Raw genomic sequence first — 19,260 nt, forward strand, 5'->3', positions numbered from 1 at the left:
TTATCTTTGGAAACACGTCCCCTTTGTTTCTGTTTTCAGGCCACATGGCACGCTACAACTCCATCCTGACCCACGTGCCCAGTCCACCGGTGTCCATCCGCACTGTGCCAGGACCCCCAGGAGAGCCTGGCAGACAGGGGACCCCGGGGACCCAGGGAGAACAGGGACCCTCAGGAAGACCCGGCTTCCCCGGACAGAACGGGCAGAACGGGCAGCCTGGAGAGAGAGGTAAAGGGTGAACACATGGACTGAGAGTCGCAGGTGGCGTCGAGAAGGTTTCAGATGTTGATACTGAGGGATTAAAACCAGCATACGTCAACTGCTTGATACAGAAATGAGATGATAACACGAACATAAATCCTGTTACAACACTGTTTTACGTGTGTGTGTGTGTGTGTGTGTGTGTGTGTGTGTGTGTGTCCAGGTCAATTGGGAGAAAAGGGCGAGAAAGGACCTCAAGGCGTTGGAGTCCAAGGCCCCCGAGGACCTCCAGGACCCCCTGGTACATTAAAGCAGCAGAAGCTGTCGATCTGGTCCTGCAGCTGGTTTCTGACTAACTCCTCCTCCTCTCCTCTCAGGTGCCCAGGGGCAGGGCAGACCTGGCAGCCAGGGTTCATCGGGGCGACCTGGAAATCCTGGGTCTTCTGGTCGGCCCGGTGTCCCCGGACCCGTGGGCTCCGCCGGGCCTCCGGGCTACTGCGACCAGAACTCCTGTGTGGGCTACAATGTTGGAGGTACGTAGGGTCCCTTCAATAAATACGACTCCACTAGTTTGATCAAAAATGATTCAACAACAGTAGTTTATAGTTTCTACTGTATTCTCTCCTTGTTATTGATGTTTCATTGGAGGAACTCGCAGTATACGTGCAGTAATCGTATCCACCACTAGTCTGCTGTGTAATTACAGCCGCTGAGCGCCAAGCTTGTTGTTAGAACAACAGAACTTTAGTATTCATGCCTTACTTCTGCTGTGTGTAATTACCAGTTAATTATAGAATAAAACCTCCACCAGCCTGTTTCAAACATGTGGACGTTGTGAAATATCGAACTGAGCATGAAAAGCTTTTCAATGGAGAGAACTTTGTTTTTATGGATTGAAGGTCGTCGTTTAATTTAGTTTCTTTTCACGTTGAGAAGCTGCCGAGTGAAACGTGCTGCACGTCACTGAAGTCAAACATTTGAGGGAGAAACATGAAACAAATCAAAGTCAGGATGCAGTTTCAGATGCACGAGGAACGAAATAGTGTTTTATGTAAAGATTTAGTTTGAAGTTCAGCTTGTTTTTTCCCCTAAAGGGTCACTTCACCTCATCATCAACAGATGAAGCTGTCAACATCACAGAACGATTCATTACTTTTGTTTCATTTGGTCTCAAAACCTCAGCAAGTAAAGTTAAAACAGTTTGTGGGTAAATGTGTTTATTTGGTGAAACCGGCCCTTTGTGGGCGACCGTGATGCTGATGTGGCCGAGTGGAGATGAGTTTGAGAGCGCTGGGTTAAACACTGCAGCTATATTGATGTATGTTGAACTATGTGATTCATTGTGACAGTTCCTGAGGAAACCCCAGCATGACTCATCTTTACCTGTTAAATGCATGATTGTGTTAACCCTGGATGTACGTTGAGGTTAAAGGTCACGCAGCAGCATGCTGTCCTCTTTCCTCCGTCTGTGTGTGTCCGTCCGTCACCGCCTTGTTTCTCAACATCTCACCTCTTCTTAACCCTCCGCTCAGTATTTCAGTGACTTGCAGGTGTCACATCGTGGGACTCGACAGACACGTGATGTGATGTACAGTAAACATAAGACAGTTATAAAGCGGTGCACAGACAGAAATTAATCTGAATGAAAACAATAATTCCAGTTAATTAAACAAATCGTGCTAGTTTCTCTTATTGTCCGTTCTCATCTCAACATTCACACGATCATGAAATCAGTTCTTTATGTTTTAAAAGATAAACCACAATCTTATGATAAAGCTGCTCTTATTGTTCATTCTCCTTCATTTATCCAACTTAAAGACCAAAGACGGCAATTAGTTCGTCCATCTCTCACTGCTCTCATTCATGCGTTCATATTTAATATTTGCGTCTTTTCATGAAGACTGCAGAATATCACCAGACGTGTTCTTTCAGCTTCCTCTCCTGACTTCTCCTTCCAGATGATGATCATCCAGCGCCTCATTTTAAACCACAAGCTTCACCGACTCAATACAAACTCCTGTAACATTAAAAAAAACTCTTCAAGAGTTATTCATCTGCACGACAACTTAATGGAAATGTTGCACGTTGTTTTAATCTTGCGTGTGTAGATACCTTTAACAAATATATCACGTGAAAACCTTTAATTGTGACAATTTGAATGTGAATTAATTCCAATAGTGTATTATGACCATTGAGGGTGAATATATATATCTATATATGTATGAAATATATCTTTTATGAAAATAAATAAATACTAATATAATTCATATATTTTGCACTTGGTGGTGTCCAAAGTGAAGCGATGTGGTTGATTGAAGTATACGACTTTATGATTTCAGAGAAGATCCAAGTTGTTTTTTTATCATCCCTCCCCGGCTACGTGATTTAAAATATATATTTATTTTACCAACAATGGCCTCGATATACATCTTCATAATTAATAAATAACAAATCGAATGATTGTTGAAACTTCGACACAAAATGAATCTCACAATAAACGAGAACGTTTTTGTTAATTTTTTAACGTTTGATTTGCGGTTGTGAATCCTGAATTCATCCTCTGAGCTCTTCTTTCAATCCGTAACCCTGGTAACCCTTGTCCCTCTTCATCCTCTTCCTGTCTCACTAACCCAATCAAACCCCCAACCATCCGATCCAAAACGTTGCTTGCTGTGGTGGCGGGGTCGGCCATCTTTGTTCTGGGCTGTCACTGACTGTGTGCCTGTATGACTGGCTGCCTCGCTGCCCTCGCTGCCTGCTTTGGTTTGTAGAGGATGTCACTGACCGCGGCGGTGTCCCCGCAGTCCAACTGCCGCCCAACGTCTTCCAGAACTACGGCGAGGCCGAGGAGGACGACCCCTACCGCTACTACGAGCCCAACTACCCGGCCCCGCGGCCCGTGGCCTACGACGACCCGGCGTTCCAGCAGGACGACGCCGCCGTCCACCGCGTCTCCCGGAGCCTGGAGGGGGAGGAAGAGAGAGGCGGGCCGAAGAGGAGGCTAACGAGAGCAGCGAAGACGCCGCCTGGACTCATTTAACGAGGAGGAGCCGGTTGGAGGCCGCTCGCTGTTTCTGATTGGGCGGTTTGGAGTTACGGACTAATCAACAAGTGCCTGATGTAGAGGATTTCTTATGGACATTGTAGGGGGGGGGGGGGGGGGCTTTATCAGTCGGGACTATTTGAACTCATCTATGCTTTTGAATTCACTCCAAGAAAACAGGTTTGATTCGGTTTTGTCGTCGTCTCAAAATGGATTCAGCTGCAGCGCTAACATCGTGACAAATTAAAGAGGTGGAAGCTGTGACGTTAACTCGTGTTTTAAATGATTTTTCATGTATCTGTCAGGGACGATGAAGAAACGGTGATTTTAAATAAATAGAGATTTTTTTGTACAAGATTTAGCAGCTAGCTCGACATTAATACAACTAAATAAATACTGATCTGATATGCATTTAAATTCCCAACACGACACAAGATGAGGATTTGATTTTGTTTACTAAATACTGAACTTATAAAGTCACACACTTTACTAACGGGTAACACCGCCTCCAACCACCGCCTGTAAATATACAGATTATCTTCTCTCTCCGCAAACAAAGTACGATTCGGAAAACAGCCACAAATTGCTGACCAAACAGGAAGTGAAACATTTCTAGTCGAAACCTGCGTATTAATAATTAATTTTCTTTTCTTGTATTGTTTGAAAGGATCCTAAACTCTCCAAGAAGTTTCCATCTTCACTAAAAAAATACACAAAAGCGTTTATTTATGTCAAGTTCTGCATCTTTCTGTTTTCCATTTCTGCCGTGATGTTTTTATCCTCACAGAGCCGGAGACTCGTCGTACTGTCACATATAAGGATTCATTATGTTCTGTCATTGTTACAGTATTAAGCTCTGTCTTTGAGAAGGTTGATGAACAGAAATGCGTTGTAAGAAACAAGAACAGCTGATGTAAAACAGAGTTATTATATTTCTGAGTAAATGTATTTTGGTTTATGTGTCGAGTTCCTGGATCCAGTCTTTGGATTGATCCGCCTCCTTTTGTAACTTGTATTTTAACGTTATTTTTCGTTGTTCCAGGACGAAAGTCTTTGGTTTCATTTTTCATATTTCATGCAGAAACTGGAGATTGATCTGAAAGCTGATGGGTTCTATAAAGAGTCCAGCTGTACTCTGTTTGTTAACGTCTCTCTCTCTTTCTGAGCGGAATAATTTGCCAAATATTCAAGCACATTTTAAAGTGTTCCAAAGTTCTTGGAAATCTTTGAAAACAAACTGGATAAATCAAGGAAGTAATTTATCTTTTACTTGGTATTGATTTTTCTCAAAACAATAAAACTGGAGTACGACCGTTGTTTCCTGTCGTGTGTTTGGTGTTAAAGTGTCGCTCGGCAGGTGAAGTGACTCGAATTTGTGGAGCTGCAGCTCAGGATCCAACAGCACCACAGCTCTGCTCTCAGAGAAGCAGAGTCAGACCGGGTTCTACAGCAGCTGATCTAGAACCTGCACCACCGTCAACAACAACCTGCTGCCCCTCTGTCATCCACCCTGCAGACAACCGAGGATGCTCCTGTCCAGCCCGGGGGGGGGGGGGGGGGGGGGTATTACGCTTACACTGCAGAGCAGAGTGAACATCTCACTAGAGAGAGAGGTGTGTGTGTGTGTGTGTGTGTGTGTGTGTGTGTGTGTGTGTGTGTGTGTGTGTGTGTGTGTGTGTGTGTGTGTGTGTGTGTGTGTGCGTGTGTGCGCCTCCTGCTGCCGAGCTCAGCGGGTTGAAGAGCCTCTCGGGTGTAAATGTGATCTGAAGTGTGGATGAGAGTGATTAATTATTCACGTTCACAGAGTGAGACCTGGGCTGGGAAATCAATTATCTCCTGCGTCACCACGAACACGCCCGAGCTGCTCTCATCCTCTCATCCGCTCACCCTCTCATCCGCTCATCCTCTCATCCTCTCAGCCTCTCTGTGTGTGAGGACGGCTCGAGCTGCATTAGCGGGACGAGTTCCTGCAGATATATTCACTTTACATCCTTTTACTTTCCTTGCTTTAGCAGCATCTGTATTTGAGATATTCTAGATGTAGTAGATTTCCTCTCACTGTTTATAATATACATATTAAAGTATGTTCTTTCCCTCCCGTCTGTTTGTTCATAAAGTGAACTCAAGTTGTTTTATTATTATTTATGTTAAATTTTCTTGAAGGAGGCTGTTATTGGAGCCCTGAGAGGCAGATCTCAGTAGTGTTCTCTCCTGTACTTGTTATGCCTTAAGAACGGGTCAAATAAAGGTTTTACTCTGTTAATATTTTGAATTTGGCTTTTTTACATCCGTAACGCATGACCCATTGGAAAGGAGACGACATTGTTGACTTATTTGTCACGTGACTTCCTAACTTCAGTAGTTATTTTAATCCAAACCACCATCTTTCCCTGAACCAAACAGAGTGGTTTTGTTACCTAAACAAAGTTGTTTCCTGTGAAGATGGAAGTTATTCCACTAGAGGCTGAAGTTATTCCACTAGAGGCTGAAGTTATTCCATGAGAGGCTGAAGTTATTCCATGAGAGGCTGAAGTGCTCCACTAGTGGCTGAAGTTATTCCATGAGAGGCTGAAGTTATTCCATGAGAGGCTGAAGTGCTCCACTAGTGGCTGAAGTTATTCCACAAGAGGCTGAAGTTATTCCACTAGAGGCTGAAGTTATTCCATGAGAGGCTGAAGTTATTCCACTAGAGGCTGAAGTGCTCCACTAGTGGCTGAAGTTATTCCACGAGAGGCTGAAGTTATTCCACTAGAGGCTGAAGTTATTCCACGAGAGGCTGAAGTTATTCCACTATAGGCTGAAGTTATTCCACTAGAGGCTAAAGTTATTCCACAAGAGGCTGAAGTTATTCCACTAGAGGCTGAAGTTATTCCACTTGAGGCTGAAGTTATTCCAGTAGAGGCTGAAGTTATTCCACTATAGGCTGAAGTTATTCCACTAGAGGCTAAAGTTATTCCACAAGAGGCTGAAGTTATTCCACTAGAGGCTGAAGTTATTCCACAAGAGGCTGAAGTTATTCCACTAGAGGCTGAAGTTATTCCACTTGAGGCTGAAGTTATTCCAGTAGAGGCTGAAGTTATTCCACTATAGGCTGAAGTTATTCCACTAGAGGCTAAAGTTATTCCACAAGAGGCTGAAGTTATTCCACTAGAGGCTGAAGTTATTCCACTAGAGGCTGAAGTTATTCCACTTGAGGCTGAAGTTATTCCAGTAGAGGCTGAAGTTATTCCACGAGAAGCTGAAGTTATTCCACTAGAGGCTGAAGTTATTCCACGGGAGGCTGAAGTTATTCCACTGGAGGCTGAAGTTATTCCACGAGAGGCTGATGTTATTCCACTAGTGGCTGAAGTTATTCCACTTGAGGCTGAAGTTATTCCACTTGAGGCTGAAGTTATTCCAGTAGAGGCTGAAGTTATTCCACGAGAAGCTGAAGTTATTCCACGAGAGGCTGAAGTTATTCCACGAGAGGCTGAAGTTATTCCACGAGAGGCTGAAGTTATTCCACGAGAGGCTGACGTTATTCCACTAGTGGCTGACGTTATTCCACTAGTGGCTCCACGGCCTCATCTTCTAAATGAGACTGAAAGCGTTCATGTCTTCTTTACTCACCTGGGGAAAGAAGACTAAACTCCGTCATGGCAGCAGCTGCTGGTGTGGTTTGAGGGGAGGACACTCGTGGTGGCCCGTCATCATCACAAGAGCTCAGCGTGTTGAACACAGTAATCTCAGCTCTCAGGCGCTGATGAGGTTGATTGTAATTAGCCCGAGAGTGAAATTACAGCGTGAGCGGAAGATGTTTGCTCTCTTTGTTGAGTTTTATTGGAATCACAGAAACTGAGAACGAACAGAGAGCTGGAGGAAGAAATCTGTGAAATTGAAATGATCTGTGTGCATTGACATCTTCTCTCTTCTCCTTTGACCTTTCACTGGGATCTTCATTCTTTATTAGCAGAGATGAAAAAGGTCTCGACTCAACATGCAACTGAATGCTGCCCTCATGTGGTGAAGGTGACGTACAACACATGCCAGTGAAACGTATACACCTCTTTTTCTTCATTCTGTCTGTTTTATTTATATGATATTCAAATGAATTAACTGTCTGAAAATAATACTTTATTTTAATTTGGCTTTTGGCTTCATCCTGAAAGATACGTATTTCTTTCTTGTTCTCTCTGTGATCTTTTAATGAACGTAATGCTGACACACACGTGTGTCATACGTTATCCTCACGGTGCTGTTGTGTTTCATTGGGCCGATGAGTTATCAGATGAATCCTAAAGATGCTGTTTCTGATGTCCGACAGACGAAGGTCCTGAAACATGAATATACATTTTATTTCATGTTCTCAACCCAACATGTGGCCAACAATGAGACCAAATCAGAAACAATTGTTCTCAGCGTATATGAATGCGTGTGTCGATAAGAAGAGGGATTTAGTCTTTGATTACATGACGTGAATCTTCTATGTTCTGGATGTTTGCTGTTTGTCACAGAGTCGGCGTAATGAATGTGACTCCTGAATATTTCTTCTCTAATCCGACACATGCGGTTCACATTCTGGGTCCAGATCCACCAAATCAAATGAGATCAGAATCAGTGACATCAAACCCCATGTGACTGAAGCTGACCAATGAATGAATAACTGTGGTGTCACGTGAACCTAAGGCTTCAAACAGACATCTGATGCTTCAGAAGAAAGACTTGTATTATTACATTATGATGCTGGTAGAGGAGGTTCAGAGCCACATATGTTCTTTTGGAAACAACCTGACAAAACAATCCCAACTCAAGGTCCATTCATGGAGCTGTTCTGGAGCTTTCTACCCTATCACATGATCTTCTTCAGCAGTTTTCACAGAATTGTAAATGTTTACGGGACTTCTAGTCAAAGTCCACCAAGATGAAGCCCTGAGACATACTTTTTACAACAAACTTCATCTCCTGAAGAAGATCATGTGATATGACTGAAAGCTCCTGAGCAGCTGCTACATGGACAATGCTCACCAGCTCGTCTCCAACTGTGTCTGTCTGCTGTTTGCTGCTGAGCCGGCAGTGCACAGTGGCTTTTTCACCGCTTTTATTGTGAAAAACGATGACATGAGAGCAGCTACAGTGAACCAGAACAGGAAGTGTTGTGAGTCAAATATTGATTGTAGACGCTTGGGCATCCTCAGATCTCAGCAAGGACGTTGGTGAGCGAAATCAGGAACGATGGGACACAAGTATGAAGATGTCCCTTCAGAAGACGGGAGGGATGTATGAGAGTTCACAGCCAGACTCCACCGATTCCCCGTCTCTCACATCCGTGTACCGACACCGTGGCTTTATAATAAACACGTCCGTGTACCGACACGTGGCTTTATAATAAACACGTCCGTGTACCGACACGTGGCTTTATAATAAACACGTCCGTGTACCGACACCGTGGCTTTATAATAAACACGTCCGTGTACCGACACGTGGCTACACGTGTCGGTACACGTGGCTACAACACACTGCAGCTGTTGTGGTGATGATGGAAATAAAACCACACACATACTCCAGTGCTTTCCTTTGTGACATGCAGGATGCAAAACAACATTATTCAGATCAGCCTAATCTCCAAATATTGAATGAAAGAATAAGCACTGAAAGATTGCTTTATGTCTGCTGAATACAGATGATCACAGCAACAGAACCCAACATGTTTCAGGGTTTCAACATCTATCAACACTTTGGTCCAGAGTGAAATCATGAAATCAAGACATTCATAGTCCCCAGAGGATACAACCTAAAACCTGAATGTGGTAATCTAGCAGGTTTAAAATGTCCAACAGCTAAGTTCAATTACACATCTCTTAAACAATTACCGAATTCCCATCAGCCCCCACTATACTTTGATTTGAACGCCAACGTAGTTTGCTGACATTAATATATATATATATAGGAGACAGGGACTGATGCAAGTGGCGAAAACACAATGCGGTGCTCTTCCTGTGGAGAAAGCCCAATGAAGTGCCGTCTAGGGTGGCCTCCCAGTGGGATAATTGTGATGCAGGGCCTTCTAGGATGCTCTTGCAGTGGTGAATCGTGATGTCGGGCCCTCTTGGCTTACTTTGCAGTGGAGAAAATGTGAGACAGTGTCCTCTGGTGGCCATGTTGGAAAGAAACGATGCACGTTGCATGCAGCTGGTGCCCTTTTGATTATTCTCCTGACTCCGCCCCTAAGACAGCCTGAGTCTGCCACTGACTGGGAGTCTTCCGGGAGAGGCCTGATGACAATGTGCTCCTTATCACCACTTGTTTCACCACAACAAACGCAGAGTTTCTGGGGAGAGGTCAGGAGGAGCAGGAGGAGGAGCAGGAGGAGGAGGAGGAGGAGCAGGAGGAAGAGCAGGAGGAGCAGGAGGAGCAGGAGGAGGAGGAGCAGGAGGAGGAGGAGCAGGAACAGGAGGAGGAGGAGCAGGAGGAGGAGGAACAGGAGGAGGAGGAGGAGCAGGAGCAGGAGGAACAGGAGGAGGAGGAGGAGGAGCAGGAGGAGGAGGAGGGGGAGCAGGAGGAGCAGGAGGAGGAGGAGCAGGAGGAGGAGGAGCAGGAGGAGGAGGAGGAGCAGGAGGAGGAGGAGCAGGAGGAGGAGCAGGAGGAGGAGCAGGAGGAGGAGGAGCAGGAGGAGGAGGAGGAGCAGGAGGAGCAGCAGGAGGAGGAGGAGCAGGAGGAGGAGCAGGAGGACACTCAGAACAGGTGTTTACATCTGCACTTAGAATATGGTCAGACTTTGGACTTGTTTTGATTGTGGAAGACACTTTAGTCTTTTTATGCAAATATCAGGAGAAGCACTCTTAACCACTTAAACTTAATCTATAATGACACATTCTAATTCATTTGTTGATTTCTATCTTGCAGAAATAATTTGAATGTGCAAAGTGCAGTACTTGAATACGTACCCTGACCCTGTCACTCTCATCATTGAATATGAGTCGCAGTGTAAACATCTGTACTGTCAATAGTCCGATTATCACAGTCTGGTTCTAATACTGACATCAGGACACAGTGAGTCATCGAAGCGTGACGTCAGCTGGGAAATTGTTGCTGAGTCACTTCTATTGATCAGCAACTCGCCATTGATGCTTCGTCCCAAATGTTTGCTGGTGTCACTCACAGTGCAGCCAGTATTTAGACTGCGACACTATTGATCTGTCTGTGTACTTGAGCACGTTGGACATTCAGTCCTGAGGGTCTTTATTAGACGATAAAACCCTCTATTTATTTTAAGGGCTTTTTTTCTGCCATGATGCACAAACTATCGCCTCCCTGTTTGGCCATTCTAGCAGATATTTCTCCTCATGGTTTAATTTATTGTGATTTGTTGTGTTTTATTATGTATCATTATTATTATGTATCATTATAAGCCCTGTCTTCTAACCATGTTGTGTTTTATGGCACAATAAACTAAATTCTAACGAGACTAGTTCTTTGGCAAACCTCCCCGTTTCCTGTTTTAATGGTGCGGATGCAGCTTCTCAAAACTAAAGTCAGTAAGAGAGCCGACCCACAGCCTCCCGGCACAGTGTGCTGAACTGTGACACCAAATAATGACTTCTGTTTTTTGCCTTTTCAGGCGGCTTCATTTGATTAATTGCGGGAAGGAGGCCAGTGGCTGCAAGGCGCTGCTGTCACGAGACTAAAAAGAAAAACCACACGACTGCAGCGTGTTGTGCAGTTTTCTCCTTTTCCCTTTGCTGTTTGAACGTTTACATCAGCTTCCTTTGACTTTTATGACCGCTGTGTGATTAAAAACCTGACTGAAGCCTCCTTTGTATTTCTGATAGCCTTTTTATTGTGTCTCTTTTTATAGAGATATGATTTTTTTTTTGTCAAACCACAATTATATGCAAAGTCTCTCCCACTGTGCCTCACACATTTTCCTGTTTTTGTAGTAGACTGCACAGTTCAAATGGGCACCTGATTAATGAGTGAATGTGAACAACAACTATAAGATTCCTGTGGTTTGATTCTGCTGAGCTTTTGTTTCTGATTCTGTTTTTCAGCGTTCTGGGCCACCAAAGGAGAACTTTCTCAGTTTCTCAGTGTGTGAGAGGTGATGATTTTAAATAAAGAAAGACTGCTGAATGGACCTACAGGCCCAGCGGGTCAGGGGGCCTCTGTTTGGAGCGTTAATATTTCCTTTTGGAAAGTCAATCTGCAAAGAGACACCAAAACGGCTACAAAGACACACAAAACGGCTACAAAGACATACAAAACAACTACAAAGACATACAAATCAGCTACAAAGAGATACAAAACAACTACAAAGAGATACAAAACAGCTACAAAGAGATACAAAACAGCTACAAAGAGATACAAAACAGCTACAAAGAGATACAAAACAACTACAAAGAGATACAAAACAACTACAAAGATATCCAAAACAGCTACAAAGATATACAAAACAACTACAAAGAGATACAAAACAACTACAAAGAGATCCAAAACAGCTACAAAGAGATACAAAACAACTACGAAGAGATACAAAACAACTACAAAACGATACAAAACAAGAGATACAAAACAACTACAAAGAGATACTAAACAACAAGAGATACAAAGAGATACAAAACAACTACAAAGAGATACAAAACAACTACAAAGAGATACAAAACAACTACAAAGAGATCCAAAACAGCTACAAAGATATACAAAACAACTACAAAGAGATACAAAACAACTACAAAGAGATACAAAACAACTACAAAGAGATACAAAACAACTACAAAGAGATACAAAACAGCTACAAAGATATACAAAACAACTACAAAGAGATACAAAACAGCTACAAAAAGATGCAAAATGACTACAGATGGATACAAACTGACTACAAAGACACACAAACCAATTAAAATAGATACAACACCACAACAAGGAGATACAAAGTGATAGCAAAGAGATACAAAACAGCTACAAAGAGATACAAAATGACCACAAAGACGTAAACAACCACTGTGGCACTCTGACTGAAGCAAAAGAATATTTGCATCCTTTGAGTCTGGGTGCCTTGCTTCTCTGTAGGAAGGGTGTGTGGCCTGTTCATTGCATATCTTTGCATTGTTATTAATTTAATTATATTCCACCTTTTGTCAGAGCAGAAGACAAACCTTTTTGTTTTTTTGCAAAGAGCTACGAATCTTTTTCATCTGTAGACATTTGTGATGCTGACTGGCTCTGGATTACTTGTTTAAAGATGATTTTTAAGCTTTGAGTGGTTCAGTTGTTAACTTTTGTTGCTAAGCAATATTGGCAAAAACTCTGCTTATTGGCTAGAGCTGGCACTCTTTGCCTGGCAACATTACCTGATTGTGTATTCTGGAGACACTGGTAAGAGCTTCCAGTTGCAGACAACTCTTCTGCAGAGATGGCTCCGGCTGTGGCGTCGTTCCTGTTGTGTGATATTTTTCCTCAGCTCGTCTCTAAAAGCACAGCCAGCGCACCCACATGTGGTGCTATGAAATAAGCTGTTTACTTAAAAAGCTTATTTTCCATAATGTATTTGACTTTGAATAAACTGCTGACTGGCAGACGGTCACAAGGCCTCCGGTTCAGAGGATGGAAACCTGCTGCAGAATTAATTAAGAAGATGGCTGATTTTAACGTGTTTTTGGAGGTAAATGTCACTTCAGACCGTGTGAAGATGTGATTCTTTAACACAGGATCATCTGAAACCTTGTGGGAAGCTCAAGGTTCAATATATTCGTCCATGAAAACATGGGAATTGCAACGCTCCCCTCCTGTTTCACAAGAAGAAGTCAACGTGTTTACCAAAACCTCCTCTCAAACCAACAGACACTCCGTTCGTATATCACAAGTCAACGAGTTAAATAACACAATTCAACTAACTTAAAACACTTATTCGTCTCCATATAAACCCGTCAAAGACGTTAAATTGGTTAACAAACTGTTCAATTTACGGTAAAAACCAGTTTAATATCAAACTAGTTCGTTTTAACCGCCGTACAGTACAGCATATACACGTCAACGGTCGGTTTCTATACGGAGCCGCAGCCGTTAGAGCGACGGTTTGAATCCGTAAATCAGTAGAAAAACACAATAACCATATTATCTCCCGGGGCAGTATATTGTTTATTTAAATAAACAGTTTAAAATCAGCCGTTAGCAGCCGGCGGTGTGTTGGTTAGTTGGTTTTCTATACAGCCCGCTGGCGGCTTCACCTCAGATGACCCAAAAACCAGCCAGACTGGCTGTCTGCTAGCTATAGCCCCGTTTGAACCGAACGTACAGCGGGGCAACAACAACACTCGAGTCGGGCGATACGAGCCAAAACTACCGCTACCGTGTCAATAGATTGGGGTTGAGTGTGTGGTGGGTATGGGGGTGTTTAGCTACTTGGCTTGGGGAGGACAGAGGAGACAGAGGAGAGTCAGCCAAAACAAATACATTTCCCCGAAAACAAATAAGAAATATAAAATAAAAAATAAAAAATATCATATTTCATCCTGACATTTGGGGTCCGAAGCGACACAAAGACTGCTGGCTGCAGTGCCCTTGAGGAGCAGGACACTAAATCAAATCAGTCAAACTTTATTTCGTACATTTCGTACAAATTAGAGCGACTCAGAGTGCTTTACAGGCGACTAAAAATAATAAAGACAGCAGAAATGTAAACAGTTAAAGTATTGGACATTAATGCACAAAGCAAATAAACGTGATGAAGATGTAATAATGAAACTAATGAAATACATGTGTTAAAATAACTAAGAAATATAATGAAAAATAGAATAGATTTCCTTCCTTGTGGAGGAAAACATGTATTAATTATTAGGAGTCTGCACAGAGATTCTTATTTTCTTGTTTAAAACAGTCACAATGTAACATTTTAGTGATTTAGGGTGATTAGGACATTTAACATACATATAATAACCTGAATATACATATAATAACCTGACTATACATATAATAACCTGAATATACATATAATAACCTGAATATACATATAATAACCTGAATATACATATAATAACCTGACTATACATATAATAACCTGAATATACATATAATAACCTGAATATACATATAATAACCTGAATATACATATAATAACCTGAATATACATATAATAACCTGAATATACATGTACTAAACGTACAGTACAGAGGGTTGTGGCTCTCACACGCTCCTGTAGGTGTCGCTCTCTGACATCTTTTCACAGAGCTGCGTGGGGACATTTCTACATTTATTATGTCTGATCAGCTACAACAAGACAATTTATACCAAAAACACACGAGCCTGATGAAATGCAGACAGGGGGCGGGGCTTAAACATCCACTCCCACGCCTCTGATTGTAGATGTTAAAACTAGTTTATATTTCTTTATTTAAATGGTCTTTATTTAACTGCTCACTCGGTGTGATGCAGAGCTGAGGTCAGCTCCGGGATCAAACAGGTGTTCTCGAGGAATCAATACATCATCGCATCATTTTTATTTACATTTACACTTTTACCAGAAGGTGGGTTTGTGTAATCATTTTGTCTATACAAGGAATTTGACAAGGTGGATGGTGCATAACATTAAAACAATCAACACAAAATACAAGACATGATTTAAATACATGTTGAAATTTACAATAAAATAAATAAACAACAGTAAATAAACAAACAGATAAGAGTATATTAAAACAGGTATATTATTAAAGTGCGGATAAAAAGGCTTTGCATGCCTTAAGTCATAATAAACTAAATATAAATGTGATATAAAGTCCCTACAATGAACATATATGAACAGTGATGTTTAATAACGTGCACATCCACGAGGCTGCAGCAGGAGGTGTGCGTGGCTGCAGACCAGCTCGCGCCAGCGTCCGGCTGCGCACATAATTTAAAAACTTTTCTGTGCATTTTTTTTTAAAAACGTCATCATAGACGCCGATCTCTCTTCTCTTTTTTTTTGGCATCCTATGCAAATATATGCTGACGTAAACGATCATGTGGTTTTTGTCGTCGATCCCCCCTATGAGCAACGAGGAGGGTTTTCTCTTTTTTTTTTCCTCCTCTCCCCACTGTTGTCTTTAGGTTAGAGCTATGCTACAATCTTTACTGTACACCAGCGCTGTAGATATATGCACCACTCTGGATGTCTGGGAATAATAATCAACTTCCAGTTGCACCCTGCAAAACGACCGAAGACCACACACAGGTAAGCACACGAGGAGGTGTTGAGGGGGGGTAAACTTCTTATTTATTTAACTCCCGGTGGGGACATTTTCAACCAAAAGTGGACCGCAAAAGTGAAGTTATTAGAGCGGGTTGGTCGCAGCCAGACTGGCCGCCTTGGGTGTCTCTTGCTGCTGCAGCCCGGGCAACAGACAGTCTGATTTTTTTACCGCTGTGGAGTTTTTTTACTCGGGATTTAAAAACCTTCACAGCGGTAAAAAAAACATTAAATAAAAAGACACCTGGGCTGTCCAGGTAACTTAAGTTGTGGCTGCTCTTCTTCGGTGGTTTGCATGTGTTGTCAAAAGACTAGTGAATGTAATCCGGTTTCGCGTTGTTGTTTTTAAAAATATGTTTCTTTATGGTAGCCAACTTTTGCCGTGCCCCCCTACTCCACACTCCCCGGTGAAAGTGCACATAATAAATGTATTAGCCAAAGCGGAGCTAGCCGTTAGCCCCCCCAGGTGAAGCTAGTTAGCGTTAGCCCCTTTCCCCCCTTCTCGCGGCAGCACGAAGCGGGTTTAATGTCGGGGAAATGTATTTGTTTTGGCTGACTCTCCTCTCTCCTCTGTCTCCTCTGTCCTCCCCAAGCCAAGTAGCTAAACACCCCCTTACCCACCACACACTCAACCCCAATCTATTGACACGGTAGCGGTAGTTTTGGCTCGTATCGCCCGACTCGAGTGTTGTTGTTGCCCCGCTGTACGTTCGGTTCAAACGGGGCTATAGCTAGCAGCAGACAGCCAGTCTGGCTGGTTTTTGGGTCATCTGAGGTGAAGCCGCCAGCGGGCTGTATAGAAAACCAACTAACCAACACACCGCCGGCTGCTAACGGCTGATTTTAAACTGTTTATTTAAATAAACAATATACTGCCCCGGGAGATAATATGGTTATTGTGTTTTTCTACTGATTTACGGATTCAAACCGTCGCTCTAACGGCTGCGGCTCCGTATAGAAACCGACCGTTGACGTGTATATGCTGTACTGTACGGCGGTTAAAACGAACTAGTTTGATATTAAACTGTTTTTTTACCGTAAATTGAACAGTTTGTTAACCAATTTAACGTCTTTGACGGGTTTATATGGAGACGAATAAGTGTTTTAAGTTAGTTGAATTGTGTTATTTAACTCGTTGACTTGTGATATACGAACGGAGTGTCTGTTGGTTTGAGAGGAGGTTTTGGTAAACACGTTGACTTCATGGCAGACTGGGTTTCTACTGGTTTAAATGCAGAGATAGACACCCAGTATGTACAGTATTGTGGTTTTATGTAGCTATATGGGAAAGGGCTGTTAGTGTGTATGATACTGGTTCGTAAAGAGACTGGCTGTCAGTTACCTAATGGTAGACTGGTTTTAACTGGTTTAGGCTGCCAGTATGTACAGTATTCTGGTTTTAAACTGTTGTATATAAGCAACAGTATGTATGGTACTGGTTTTTAAAGAAGCTGGCTGCCATTTACTGTTATGGTAGACTGGTTTAATCTGGTTTAGGCTGCCAGTATGTACAATAAACTGTTTTATATATATGGGAAAAGGCTGTTAGTGTGTATCATACTGGTTTGTAAAGAAGCTGGCTGTCGGTTACCCTAATGGGAGACTGGTTTTAACTGGTTTAGGCTGAAATATGCAGTCAGTATGTACAGTATTCTGTTGTTTAAACTGTTTTATATGAGGAGCAGGTTCGTAAAGAAACTGGCTGTCATTTACCTTAATGGTAGACTAGTTTTAACTGGTTTAGGCTGCCAGTATGTCCAGTGTTCTGGCTTTTTATATATATATATATGTATATATGTATATATATATGTATATATATGTATATATATGTATATGTATATATATATATATATATATATATATATATATATATATATATATATATATATATATATATATATATATATATGTGTATATGTATATATGTGTATATATATATATATATATGTATATATGTGTATATATATGTATATATATATATATATATATATATATATATATATATATATATATATATATATATATATATATATATATATAACGCCCAGTGACCTCTGACCCCTTCAGTCAGAAGAAGTGTGACTGAAGTGTGTTTTGGCTCTTTGGAAAACCCTCCTCTTCCTCCTCTTCCTCCTATACTGCCCGGTGACAGCGTTAACGTCCACCACACAAAAAGTGTGTCACATTTTAGTTTTTTTAATGTTATCGCCCTCTCGATTGTTCTGGTTCATAATCGCATTTCTTTTTTTCTTTTTTTTCCATTGACGACTTTTTTTTGTCTCATATTTTGCAGCTATTGTGTCGCCACCGTGTCAGGCTTTTTAATCCTATGATATGGATGCAGGGATCAGTCAGTCATGCTGCCAGTCTCTGAATCAGAGTACGCTCTCTAGCTGCTATTTATTTGTCACGAACGCCAACACACACACACTCTCCGTCCTTGCTTCTACACATTCTCTCACATCACACACACACACACACACACACTTTCACTTTTCCTCTTCCTGCTCTGACACGCTGCTATTTCTCTGACACGCACTCACACACTTCTCGCTGGCTCTTAGGAAGTGCAGCTGTGATTTTGCTGTTGCCACCTAACCTGTCACCCCAATCCCCCCCCCACCCCCCACACACACACACAGATATGTGCACACTCTGCAACAGTAGTAAGCTTTTTATTTCACCGTTTAAACTGTTCACATCATTGGTTTTTATCGCTGGAAATTGCCGCTTGTTTTTTTAATATGTTTTTTTATTATTTTGTGTCGATTTGAAATGGACCCCATTCTGTGTTTGTGTTGCCCTCAGTGGCATTCAGTCATGAGGGTTCATGGCAGCTATACGAGCCGGAACAAACACACACACAATGCAACAGCACACACACACACAGTCTTTGTTGCTGTGTCAAACTGCTATTTATTTCACACACACACGTGCAGAAAGCATGCATGACAGCTGCATCTTGCACACACACACACACACACACACACACACACACACACACACCGCCTCTCACTATTTCATAAAGCACTGAAAATACATGTGTTTGTGAGTAAAATAAAAGCAATAAAGAGTGAGTGGAAAAGGGTGTGTGTGTGGGATGAGTGTGCCAGGTTGTGCATGAGTGAGTGAAGTAGCAGTGATTTTGTGTGTGTGTGGTGAGTCACTGGAGAGCATGGGTTGGTCAGAAACACTGTGTGTGTGTGTGTGTGTGTGTGAGTGTTCGCCTCTGCTGGAGCTCTTCATAGGGAAACTCGACACACACACACGCACGCTTGCTGTATTGTGTGTGCAGGGCTACTGTTGGACCAAACCCACCTTCCATGTGGACTGTGAGGTTTTCGGGGTTGAACATGAACACCAGGGATCAACACACGACCAGATTTAACTCTGTCATAAAGAAACAGAAGAAAGAAGCTCTTATTTTGGCGTTCAGCTTCAACAGTCGGCGCTCCTTCTTCCTCGTTGCAGAGTCTAACGTCCATCTGCACGACGATTTCTTCCTGCGTTTGGGAATCTGAAGAAAATTAAAATATCGTTGTTCTATTTTCCGAGCCGGAAGCTTTCATTACACGCCGTGGAATCTGCATTTACAAAAGTTATCTGCAAATAATCCGCACCGGTATTTGTTCGTGCTGTGGAAAGGCTTTTCTTTTACCCATGTATGGTGATTTTCCAACTTGGAGCCGCTTCTCCTAAACATTCATATCTTCCTTTAAACTCTCTGCTTATTTAATTTAGAATCTTTCTCATCGCTACATCCGAACTCGCCAAAATTGGCAGTTTTATTCTTCTTAGCAACAAACTTCTGGACACA

General features: G+C 42.2%; 1 protein-coding gene across 4 annotated transcripts in view; it reads left to right on the forward strand.

Annotated features, from left to right (window-relative positions):
- Positions 1–4,560, forward strand: part of col14a1b (collagen, type XIV, alpha 1b) — a 104,723-nt gene extending 100,163 nt beyond the window's left edge. For 3 of the 4 annotated variants that reach the window (XM_079288043.1, XM_079288045.1, XM_079288046.1), the window contains 4 exons: positions 40–228; positions 425–502; positions 579–734; positions 2,973–4,560. In XM_079288043.1, coding sequence (XP_079144169.1) covers positions 40–228; positions 425–502; positions 579–734; positions 2,973–3,241 — 692 coding nt within the window. In that variant the 3' untranslated portion in view covers positions 3,242–4,560. The remainder of the gene's footprint in view (positions 1–39; positions 229–424; positions 503–578; positions 735–2,972) is intronic. The other variant, XM_079288044.1, reaches the window with a different exon arrangement.
- The last annotated feature ends 14,700 nt before the right edge of the window (positions 4,561–19,260 follow it).

The sequence above is a fragment of the Melanostigma gelatinosum genome, assembly GCF_949748355.1.
Source record: "Melanostigma gelatinosum genome assembly, chromosome: 17".
Classification (NCBI taxonomy): domain Eukaryota; kingdom Metazoa; phylum Chordata; class Actinopteri; order Perciformes; family Zoarcidae; genus Melanostigma; species Melanostigma gelatinosum.